Here is a 12,192-nt window from a genome sequence, read left to right as displayed (position 1 = left end):
TTCGTGTAGCAGCACAATGTTTTAGGCTATCTATTATTTTACTGTCAATGCTTCTAACTCGGCTTTTATTTGTGCTACTTCCCCTTTAAGAGAACCATGGCACCTCGCAAGTCGAAGCAGACATTTTTCAATGCAAGATTTTTTCCTTGCATAAATTATGTTCATGACGTAGTGCAAAAAGCCAATTTTCTGGCAATTTTGTCCGACTTTACAGCTCAGATAGGATTTTGTGAGAGCCCCGATGGATTTTTTTACTATCTGAACTGTTGCAGAAAGGGCATCGTCATTAAATATTAAGAGAGAGGAGATCCTAACATTGCAACCCTCCTTATCAATGCAAATACCTCTTTTGTGTGCAGTCACAGCGCCTGTCTGGGAGCTGAGATGAATTTTTAATTAGGTGTGACTGAAACAAACTGTGACAAGGACCTTTATAAAAGCGGGGGATTACAGAAAATAAGCTGCATTTACGCGGTAAGTTGAATATAACAACCGGAGTCCAGTCGAGCCTTCTGCTCGCGCATAGCAGCGAAATGGCGAGAGGAAATGAGTTTTGGTTAATATGCAATGTTCGTAATTAGCATAATTTATATATTTATGATAAAGAGAGGGAAATACATAATATTCGCTCCCTAGCCACGGGTAGAGATGATTGCTGTCGCATGTACTTGGTGGTTAGTGCTCGTCTTGAAAAGTGGCCGACGCGGCGAGACTTTTATTGGCCCGGGTGGGGAGCTCATCAACACCCGCTGAAGTTTTGACAGATCCTCGTTGCTAACAGGGCATTGCGGCGGGATATGCACCATCTTGAATCTTTTTTTTTGATCTGCGATAAAAAAATGTAACCACTTCATGGCCACGATCAGCGTGTTTCATCACGTTCTCTGCAGCCGAAGTGCAACACAGCATGGCCTGTTTATAGGCCCCTCCAAATAGTCTGGTCCTGCAATGACAGAAATAGCCATGTATAAAAATAAAATAAAAAAAGCAGCCCTCTGCATGTGGTTCTGTTTTAACTAGCATTTGCCCCTATAGTGGACATACTGTGGGCTAACAGGGGTCACCATCATGAAACCTCATATTTAGTTTTAATTTCTGAAATGGCTGCAAAACATTAGGAGTGGATTAAGTGGTCACTAAATCCAGAAGAGGCCTTTTTCAGAGTTTGCTATAATGAATGTTTGTTTATCCAGAATGTCAGGAAGACAGTGGCTGTGGTGGTGCAGTGAGCCATGAACTCCAAGGATCCCCCTGCCAAAGATGCCCCACTTACTGTCAATGAGCAGGTAACCCTCACCTGTCTGTTAAAGCACGATCAGCGGCCTTCTCTTCCCGCTATAACCACTCTGAGCTTAGCCAAACCCTGAAAACCTACGTTGTCCTCACATTCTCTGCTGCTGTTTGCTCCTGTCACCCTCCATGTGTCAACATACCATACCACAATGGAATGATTAACCTCCACCGAAGTCCATTGAAAACAGGACCCACTTTGGGGTTAGCGGTCTTCAAACTGCCATGCTTAATAATAACTTGTGTTTTTTTCCTCTGTCTAGTAACATTCTGTGTGGACATAGTCAGCAAACACAAGAAACGCTGCAGAGGGGAGCTTTGAAGAAAGCATTGCTTGAGCTGCTTGTTGGCTAATGCTCTTGTCATTTATTTTTTTTTGTGTACTCATGCCGTGCGCTTTTCATTCGTGTCTCTTTTTGTTGTTTGGTTTGTTTTGGGTCATTGTGTCCTAACATGTGCTCGGCTTCTCTGTTCTCCGTAGCCATTCACTGTCTGACTGCAGAAGTCTTTTTTTCAGCCATTTAAATCCCGCACTTTGAAATTCCCTGCCAAAGACAGCCAGGTATGCATCCTCCTCTCTCTTCCTGCATTGTCTCTCTGCACCTCCAGCCCAGGTTGTCTTGCTGCCTCTCCTCTAGGTCTTTCATGTTTGCATGCCATGCATCATCCTATAAGTCAAAATCTTTGATTTACTATATGTGGTTAAAGGGGGAGTTGATGAAGTAGAGAAATACTAAATTCAGTTATTGGCTATTTTTGTAGCACCTTCAGGTGCTAGATCAAGTGATACTTTTAAAATATTACTTTTTTTTTATTCACGTAGGTGTTTCACAAACTAATAACACAATTATAGCTAATTTATCTATTATATTTTTTTAGAACCCTGAATACAAAATAGAATAGTGTAGTGCGGTTTCTTTTGCATATGAGTCATCTCAGCTTTTACTCCTAATTGCTGTGCAGGTCATTGTGATGTCTGGCCATGAGACGATTCGTGTGCTAGAGGTAGAAGTCGACGCGTCCCTGCCATCATCAGTACCCGATGTGAAGAGTGAAGCTAAAGCTGAGGAGGGAGTGGCTCGGCCTGCAGAGCAACCTGAGGCTGGCAGCACGCAGGACGTGCCCCAGAGCACCGGGGTAGTAGGTAAATCACGGTCATGCTAGATAATAAGGAATTGGAGATGACTTATCATTCATACGTATACGTGACACAGTTGAACTGAAATGTTAACGACAGCTGTGAAAACCACTTCAAATGTCAGTAAGACCCAACCGTGGCTTTGCTCCTGCAGTGCTGGGCGAGCAGCATGTGGTGTCTGTAGAGGCTCCTGCCCCTGCTGTCCAAACGCTGTCTCCTGCTGTTCCCGTCAGTTTGTCCCTGTCGCAGCCACAGGCCGCCATGCCCATCACTGTACAAGGCTGTCCACAGGTATGTCTGGGAACTCACACACCGACTACATATTCATCTTAAGTCATCAGAGAAAGAATGTTGTAGTCAATAGTTAGTTTGTCTCATTCGTTGGTCTTGAAACCAGGGACAGAAAAGAACAAGAGCTCGAGGGTGAATATCATCCCAAACACCTGAATACACAGCCTCAGGCTGAGAATTTCTTTTTCCAGCAACTGGAGAAAAATCAAACCATACCGCTGCAACAACAAAACATCAAATACCCAATATGTTTAAAAAAAAACTCAAACTCAATAGTGGAGTGGAGAAAGATAGTGTATTTGAGTGCAATGCAATGAAAATTGTACTATGATTAATATCAGTAAAATTGCCCCTGTAAAAAAAACTGAATGCATGTAAAAAGAGACAAATAAGGTAAAAATATTGCCTGGAAAAAAAACAATACTCTGTTAATCCCAGTCACAAATCTTTTAATATACTACATTAGGTGCTGACCCAGGAAAGTTTGGCCACTCTGATGACTGGTATGATGGCCCAGACAGGATCCCTGGGGCAGCCCTTGCTCATCCCCCTCAGTATGGCAGGCTCCATTGGTGGCCAGGGTGGTCTGGCTGTTCTCACCTTGCCTACCACCAATGTAGCCACTATCCCCGGGTTCACAGCAGCTAACACGGCCGGAAATCTCCTCAAACTGCCCTTTGCTGGCCTCCAAGGTAAAACACAAACTCTCTGTGTACATGTGCTCCCCATTTAGCCTCTCATTTTGAGATTTCTAAATACAATACAATACCAACATTTTGAATTAGTCACGCTAGTGGCCAGTAGCGTCGGCAGCCGTAATCCTGTACACACCATGCGTACATTTTTTTTCTTTTTTTAATGATGATGATCATACAGTTGGGAGTTCTGGATTAGAAGAGCCAGTCTGTCATCTCCCATGCATGGCACATGCATTGTCAGTGTGCATGCTGGTGTTTGGTAGAGCAGAGGGGGGCCAGTTCTGGTCCGCTAGTAACGTAATCTCTGTTGTTGGTGCTCTGTTTCTGTGAGACATTGTGACACATCTTTTAAGTTTTCTCGGCACTGTTTTGAGTGCTCTAGGAAAACAGTAAATGCGAGAACTTTACTCTTGTCTCCGACTTGTAATTAGAACAGTACAGTGAGCATGTGTAGCCTATATGTAACTGTGAATAAATAGATTGCCAAATCCAAAATTATACAGCGCACTAGACATTGGTTTATTTTCAGCCCAGAAACTGCACCCAAAACTAGCCCTTTTTGTTGAAAGTCACTACAGATACATTATTTTGTGGTGTATTTTTGCCTTCTGCATGACTCTTGTAGACTGTATGAAAAGCTGCCATGATGATTGTGTTAACATGTTTCATGTGCGTACTATAAACTAAAATCCTGCTGGCGCCACTGTTAGCGGCGCGGCTCTAGGAAAAGTAAAATCAGTCAGTTGGTCAGTCCACCACTTTGGTCCATACTCAAATATCTCAACAATGGGTGGATTGCGATTACATTTTGCCTAGATTTACCCTGGACTTTTTCGTCTAGCTCAAACAGGAGGTTGACATTACACTATTAGATGGATTGTCATGGAATTTGGTTTAGGCATTTATGTTCTCCTCAGGATGAATTGTAATTCCTTTGGTGATCTGTTAACTTTTTAGTTTGTGTCATCATCAGGTCAAAATTAAATACTTTTGGTTTATAACCAAATACCTGCAAAACTAATGACATTCCCATCTGCCTCAGCTGTAGTTTTTGTTTAGTGTTTAGCAAATGTTAGCATGCTAACACGCTAAACTTGCATGGTGAACTTGATAAACATTACACCTGCTAAACATCAGCATGTTAGCATTGTCACTATGAGCTGGTTAACATGCTGACGGTAGCATTTAGCTCAAAGCCCCACTGTGCCTAAGTACAGCTTCACAGAGACGCTAGCGTGGCTGTAGCCTCGGAGTCTTGTGAAAATGTTTAGAGTCTGTATCGTGACACTGAACTACAGAAAAATAACAGGTTACAAACTCTTGAATCTTTACTCAGCTGCGACAGTCCTGAACTCTGTCCAGCCCCAACTGCAGACAAATGCCCAGACGATGTTCCAACCGCAAGCAGCTTCCATACAGCAGGTGCAGGCCACCTCTCAGCCAACACAGGTGACCAATGCCCAGGTCACCGCTGCTCAGGTGGCGGCAGCACAGGCCACCACGGCCGCCACTACTGTCTCTCAGTCCAACATATCCTTAGCGGCACTCCAGACTGCAGGACTCTCCATCAATCCTGCCATTGTAAGAACGCTGCTTGTTCATACTTTCTGTACTGTTTATATTGTGTGAGTCGTGCAATTTATTTTTCTGTGCTATTGACATATGTTGTGTTTTTCTTCTGCTCAGATCAATGCTTCTTCTTTGGGAGCTCAGCCCCAGTTTCTCAGTTCTCTCACCTCCACTCCCATCATCACCAGTGCCATGTCCAACATGGCTGGCATCACCAGCCAGATCATCACAAATGCCCAGGGACAGGTGGGTGTCATAAAATAATGCCACTCAGTTTCTATTATGTTATGTGATGTTATATTTGTGAGTTTGGATTGGAACTATGATGTCCGTCTTGTGCACCTCCTCCCAACCGCCCTCACGCTCTCTACTTTGTACTTCATGCTGAAGGAAAGATGCTTTAAATATGGATCTGTTAAAAGGAAATAACATCATCTCTTCCTTGGTAGTGTATCATTAGCCAAAAAAGACTTCTAGGGGCCGGTTTAAAGATCTATGCGCCTGGCGCAGGTGCGTTTAGGGCGTGTACAAATGTACAGTACAGGCCAAAAGTTTGGACACACCTTCTCATTCAATGTGTTTCTTTATTTTCATGACTATTTACATTGTAGATTCTCACTGAAGGCATCTAACTATGAATGAGCACATATGGATTTATGTAGTTAACAAAAAAGTGTAAAATAACTGAAAACATGTCTTATATTTTAGATTCCTCAAAGTAGCCACCCTTTGCTTTTTTTGATAACTCTGCAAACCCTTGGTGTTCTCTCAATGAGCTTCATGAGGTAGTCACCTGAAATGGTTTTCACTTCACAGGTGTACCTTGTCAGGGTTAATTAGTGGAAGTTTTTCCCTTATTAATAAAAAAGCAAAGGGTGGCTACTTTGAAGGATCTAAAATATAAGACATGTTTTCAGTTATTTCACACTTTTTTGTTAAGTATATAATTCCATATGTGTTCATTCATAGTTTTGATGCCTTCAGTGAGAATCTACAATGTAAATAGTCATGAAAATAAAAAGGAAACGCATTGAATGAGAAGGTGTGTCCAAACTTTTGGCCTGTACTGTACGAATCCACTTTTGCTAGTTTAACAGCGGAAAAAAAGAGTCTGTGTGCCGGGCGCATGGTTCAAAAGGGTTGTACTTATTAATTCAAGGTGTGTTTTGGGCGTAACATGCAATAAACCAATCCAAGTGCCATCTCCCATTCCCTTTAAAAGCCAGGCGCGTTTGGACCTTGGAGCATTGCTATTATGATGGCAGATTTGCTGAGCAGGAAGGAGAGATTTTCAGGAGAATAAACTGATCTGCTCGTGCGTGAAGTGAAAGTGTGCGAGCAGATCATATCCTAATACTAATTCACATTGTAATATTTTTATTTTTAATCTTTTGCATGTTTGTGTGCTGCTGCGCATCCCTGTGTGTCTGTGTAACAAGCATAGTGTGCGCGCGCGCTGTGCACGAGCCTAGGCACATTTTACTAATGCACTGTTAAATAACAGTGAAATGCTGCGTTATTGACTTTAGATCAGGTTTTTGTTGGTCAATGGCGCGATCACTTTCTGCTGCCTCAAGATAGCAAATACACCAAGAATTCACCTAAACACACATCCCTGTAAGACCAGCACGCCCATGGGCGCAAAGATGGGCGCAGGTGCATTTGATATTTAAACGACGTGGGTGCTGGACGGGAAATTGACAACTGTGTTGGTCTTAAACTAGCAAAGACACTTGTGTCGGGTTTTGCGCTGCGCCGGGTGCCCTTAGACTTTGATTGACTGAACACATCTCACATGCTCTCCTCACATTGTGCCATTAAAATGTTTTGGACGGGATCCCATTGATGCATATTGTTTGATAATCACAACTTCTCCAAGGACAATGAAAATACTTTTGTGTCTGTTGGGGGGAATATTGTAAAAACCCCATCCTCTAGTTAACATCAATCAGCAGTGCTATTTCAAGTCAGTGGTGCATAAGACAATTTCTGTGAAAACGGATTTTTCCTCTCAAACGGTTCCATTACTCAATCCGACCATTATTGCAGGTCATTGGAGTTTGTGGTGCAGTGTTTACTTTAAAAAGACATGATTTGAATCCAAAAGAAGTGCTAATAGGACGTACTTGACAGGTTGTTGAATTTTTTGAGAGTGGGTTTTGTAAGCAAAAACTATCTCAGAGATTCACTTTCAATTGATCGTTTGTATTTCTTTTAAATTCAAACAATGTTTACAGGTCATAGGAACCCTCCCGCTGTTGTTTAACCCAGCCTCTCTGGCTGGAGGGCCAGCGACACACACCCTTCCCCTCCAAGGGCTCCAGGGGCTCCAGGGCCTCCAGGGCCTCCAGGGCCTCCAGGGTCTTCAGGGTCTTCAGGGGCTACAGGGGCTCCAGGGTCTCCAAGGGCTCCAGGTCCAGACTGTCACCCCACAGCTGCTTTTCAACGCCCAGGGCCAGATCATTGCCACACTAGGGAATGGGTCTGCAGTTGCAACCTCTGCTGCTGCAGTTCTGCCCAAACCTGCTGCTCCTCCAACACTTACCAAAGCTGTCACACAGGTAAACAACAAAAACCTGTCTGCATTTACACTTGAAAAAGCAATCACTGTTGCCTCGCTGCAAAAAGGCACTGCGGAGTACTGGGTTCCATACCCCGTCTGGGCAGGGGCCTTTCTTTGTGGTTGCATGGTGTCCGCGTGGGTTTCCTCTGGGTGCTCTGGTTTCCTGACACCACCAAAAACATGTGTGTTAGGTTAGTGCTCCTGTCAGTGGCAAAAGAAATTGGAGTTGGGCGCTGCGCTGTGGCTGCCCACACATTGTGTTTCAAAGTATGTAAGAGCTGAGAAATGACAATAAAGGACCCTTCTATTATCTTAAAGCTGAAACAGACCAAACTGCTAAATCTTTGAATAGACGCCGCTAATTGGCAGATCTTTTGACTATTCCTGAAGGTATTTAAATATGATAAAACTTTGCCATTTTGCCATCTAAGAATATCATTTCTTTGTTCCCACGCAGACTTCGGTAACAACTGTCAGTCAGTCACCAATTGTCATCGCCCCGCAGCCGTCTGTGCTGAAGACTGCCACCACGCTCTCCTCTATAGCACCCATCACCTGTGGAGACATTGCAAAAGTGGGCCAGCTCGTCAGCAGTATGTACACCTGCTTCTCCTATCCAAACATAGATCCATTTTAAGTAGGTAGTTATTTTTAACCAGACTCTTTGCAATTGTAGAACCCCAGCAGGTAGTCAGCAGCGAGGAAGGCATTAATCTGGAAGAGATTCGAGAGTTTGCCAAGAATTTCAAGATCCGCCGGCTGTCCTTGGGGCTTACTCAGACACAAGTAGGGCAGGCTCTGACTGCAACGGAGGGTCCGGCCTACAGCCAGTCTGCCATTTGCAGGTAAATGACTTCCCTGTTCATGTTGTCTTGCATATGGAAGCTTTCCTCAGTAATGTAATGTATATTCTACACAGTATTCTCTCTTTATTAAAGCGTGTATACAGTGCATTTGATATGTCCGTAGACTGACCCAATTTGCATGCACCCAAATAACCATTGTAACACTTTTAGAAGTGGAATGTAGTTAAGGCCCCCATGCAAACATTTACTCATCTACTTTCATTATGTCAGTGCAGTCATGCGGAGTGGAGTGAGTGTATCACAGCAACATATATATGACATTTATATGTAAAAGACTGTAGTATTACATCCTTAAATGAATGTGTTGATGTGAATGTGTTCAGGTAACTTAATTCAAACACATCTTCATTGCTTTGGCTACATTCTTCATAGAATTAAGGAGATCTGTGAGTATAAATTGTATTTTTTTGTGACATATTTTTTATATTGTTTATTTCCTATGAATCAAAATGGTTTAACAAAATCCACAGTAGGTGGAATCATACAGCTGTTGCCCGCTGTTTCCACTGTTTATCCTATGTTAAGCTAAGCTAACCGGTTATTAGAAGAAAGCCAATAAGCAGGTTTCCCAAAATGTGGGACTATTCCTTTAAATTAACATTTCCATACAGAAACAAATAAAGACATCTGGGAGAATACATCTTAAGATTTTATCTTAAAGTGGGTTTTAATATGAACAGCAATGGGGAATGGGCAATGTTTAGAGGTAAGTAAGTATATTAAGTAAAATAATGAGACATTTGTCAATAGGTTGGTTAAAGCTTGGTGAGCTAGTACCCAAAACAATCTAAAGTTCTTTTCTGCAATGTGAATTCATAGGGAGGAACTTGAGATAGAGTTAATACAGTGTGTTCTCATGAAATAGTTCAGACTGAACTTTCTTTCGCACCGCAGGTTTGAAAAGCTGGATATCACGCCCAAGAGTGCTCAGAAGCTAAAGCCGGTGTTGGAAAAGTGGCTGGCTGAGGCCGAGCACTGGAACCAGAAAGGCCAGCAGAATCTGATGGAGTTTGTCGGCGGGGAACCATCCAAAAAACGCAAGCGGCGTACAAGTTTCACACCGCAGGCAATAGAAGTTCTTAACTCCTACTTTGAGAAGAATGCATTGCCAACAGGCCAAGAGATTACAGAAATTGCAAGAGAGCTAAACTATGACCGAGAGGTCGTGCGAGTATGGTTCTGCAACCGGCGACAGACGCTGAAAAACACAAGCAAAATCAACGTCTTCCAGGTTCAGTAGCAACCTCGTTCTGGGAGGCTTCGCCGCCGATCTTTTGTCGTTTTTTTTGGAAGATGAACATTTAATACAGCAACACAGTGGTGAATTGTGTTGTAAATACAAGCCAGAATCTATTAAAGAATATGAACTTTTTCAGAAAAGGAAGGAAATTACATAAAAGTGTGTAATTTAATAATAATAATAGTGTTATGAAAGAGTAGTAAAGATGAGTTGTGATTGTATTTTGAGGCGGTATATGTGCACACAACTCCTGTGTGGTGGGTACTAAGTCAAACTGCATGGTCTTTTTATCATATACAGTGATGATAATACACGTGTCATATTTAAAAAATTTGAATAACTTTTATACAAGTGGTTTTATAGGCTATCCCTCTGAATCGTATCGAGTGACATTGTGCATTGAGTCACATTGATTTTAGTCACATAATTGTCACTTTGTCACAAACCCTGACATTACGCTGATATTTGAATAACATGCTTTTGCCACCATGGATGTTTTCAAAATGCTTGCTGCGCATTTATTTCATATTTGCATAGTATTTGTACTGCGTGAGCAGCTTTGCAAACAAATAACGATTCTGACAGGCATAAGATTTTGTGACTAAAATAGCTTATCACCTTATTTTCATCAGAATTAGTTGTCCAATTAACGCCAAACTTTGCTATCTATAGACTCCTGACTTTGCAGCAGTGTTTTAGGACAATCATCATTCTGATATTTCTTCATAATTACAAAGATGAGCTTAAAATCTGTAGTAATTTCCTCTTGTGTGGCTTTGATATTTTTATTCAGCAGCGTGAAAGGTGTCACACTGGAGTGGCTGTCAATAGAGAGGGTCATTTCTGATGGACAACAGGTTCTTATCAAAATAAAGTTGTAGCCTCGGCTATTGCCTATGATGCCACAACTGTAAACTGATTTTAGTTTTTTAGTTTTTTTTCTCATTTGTAAGTTACTGGTCATGCAAATATGCATACTGTATGGGTGTGTGAATTCACCACAGTCTGTCCTGTTTTGACATTTTCTGTTTAATGTGCTTATAATACTCTGAGAGTATTTTGTGATTTCCTCTTGATTCACTGTTGTCATTCTTCCCCTGGCTTAACAATGTTTCTGCTTCATTTTTTGAATCTTAAGTTAGATAAAGTATTTAGGAGGAGCTTAATTGGCCAATTATGAAGTCAATTTGAAATAGTCTTACGTTGCCTAGAAACATACTGTAAGCACCATATTTTTTTAGCTAATCTTACTAAGCCTAATCTCAATCAAATTACTGAATTAAAAAAAATGTAATCAACCTTTCAGCCAAGGAAGGGGATTTTTTGGTTTAATGTGTTATGACTTTTAGTCTGAATGAGTTTGAAGAGTGTTTGCATGTGCAGTCTGAAGCTGTTTTCTAGGAACAATATTATGGCGTTTTTCTTTGTATTTGCCAATTCTTCAAGAATTCTTCGCACTTTAGTGACAGCAGGGAAAGTACAGTAAAAGGGTTACGAATAGTTCATGTACAGTGCAAGGGTTCAGTTATGTATGTGGGAGAATTTAATGTCTGCATTTCAATGTTTATTGAACAGCAAGAATCTTTTGCTTTGCAAAATGTAGCAGTACTGGCAAAATTGCAATCATCAATTTAACAAGCAACATCTATCTCTAAGATTAACTTACTTTTTATGCAGATGAAATGTAAAATACTGCAGATTAAATATAAAACCTAATATGCATTAATTACATTCTTTGATTTTGCGAATTACATGGTGCATTTGATGGTCCAGCTCATATTTTCCTTTTGAATAATTTTGAATAAATAGGCCTATATTGCAGTGGACATACGTACAGTATATGCCTAACCATACAAAATAATTGACATTGCAAAGGTTATGCTTTAAGGTGGTTTCCTTCATGTTCAATATGGGATGACAATATTTAATATTGTTTAATAAAGTTAATAGAGAAAAGAAGAGCTAAACTATAATAAGATAAGATATCAGCTTTAAGTCATTTGATTTTTGCAAAGCACATAAAATGTGAGAAAAGGGAAAAAGAAGTTGAATGCTATCTGTCTTTCTGTCCGAAAAATCAAATAAACCCTGTTTTTACTAACGACTCCTTATTGTTGTTTTTGATATATTTTCAATGAGAACAGGACTGATGAGGACAATCTGACATACCGGACACTCCAGAAGATGGCAGTAGTGCAACATTAGGGATGCAAGCTGGCGTTAAAACCCAAGAAGAAGAAGACCAACACTGTCAAGTCTGGCTGGGTGTGAGTGGGGGGGCTGATAGGGAGACGATGCTGCTAATTTTTCCGGCCATGATGAGGTCTGCTCTTGATTATGGGTCTGCTTCTAAAACCGTTTTGGCTAGGTTAGGTTAGATGTGGTGCTGGTAAAGGCTTTGAGGCTTTGCTGTGGGGCCTTCAGAACTTCCCCAGCCCCTGCCCTGCTTGTTGAAATGTGAGAAATGCCCTTAAGGGCATTAAGTCAGGGTTACAGTACTGGGTCAAACTGAGTGGGTTTAATCATACCTTCCCAAG

General features: G+C 41.5%; 1 protein-coding gene across 4 annotated transcripts; it reads left to right on the top strand.

Annotated features, from left to right (window-relative positions):
• The first annotated feature begins 105 nt into the window (after nucleotides 1-105).
• Nucleotides 106-11,756, top strand: pou6f1 (POU class 6 homeobox 1). 4 transcript variants are annotated; one of them, XM_028582920.1, is made up of 12 exons: nucleotides 493-569; nucleotides 1,194-1,286; nucleotides 1,772-1,852; nucleotides 2,254-2,434; nucleotides 2,583-2,719; nucleotides 3,186-3,411; nucleotides 4,754-4,998; nucleotides 5,104-5,232; nucleotides 7,224-7,547; nucleotides 8,007-8,142; nucleotides 8,226-8,394; nucleotides 9,310-11,756. In XM_028582920.1, the coding sequence occupies exons 4-12, from the start codon at nucleotides 2,263-2,265 to the stop codon at nucleotides 9,653-9,655; spliced, it is 1,884 nt and encodes a 627-aa protein (XP_028438721.1). In that variant the 5' UTR covers nucleotides 493-569; nucleotides 1,194-1,286; nucleotides 1,772-1,852; nucleotides 2,254-2,262; the 3' UTR covers nucleotides 9,656-11,756. The 4 variants fall into 4 exon arrangements, with proteins under 4 accessions (XP_028438719.1, XP_028438721.1, XP_028438722.1 ...); XM_028582921.1 differs by having other exon boundaries at nucleotides 1,194-1,494; XM_028582918.1 differs by lacking the exons at nucleotides 493-569; nucleotides 1,772-1,852 and adding an exon at nucleotides 106-474.
• The last annotated feature ends 436 nt before the right edge of the window (nucleotides 11,757-12,192 follow it).

The sequence above is a fragment of the Perca flavescens genome, chromosome 7 (assembly GCF_004354835.1).
Source record: "Perca flavescens isolate YP-PL-M2 chromosome 7, PFLA_1.0, whole genome shotgun sequence".
Classification (NCBI taxonomy): domain Eukaryota; kingdom Metazoa; phylum Chordata; class Actinopteri; order Perciformes; family Percidae; genus Perca; species Perca flavescens.
The sequence above is the reverse complement of the archived record's forward strand: the minus strand, read 5'-3'. Positions and strand labels throughout refer to the sequence as shown.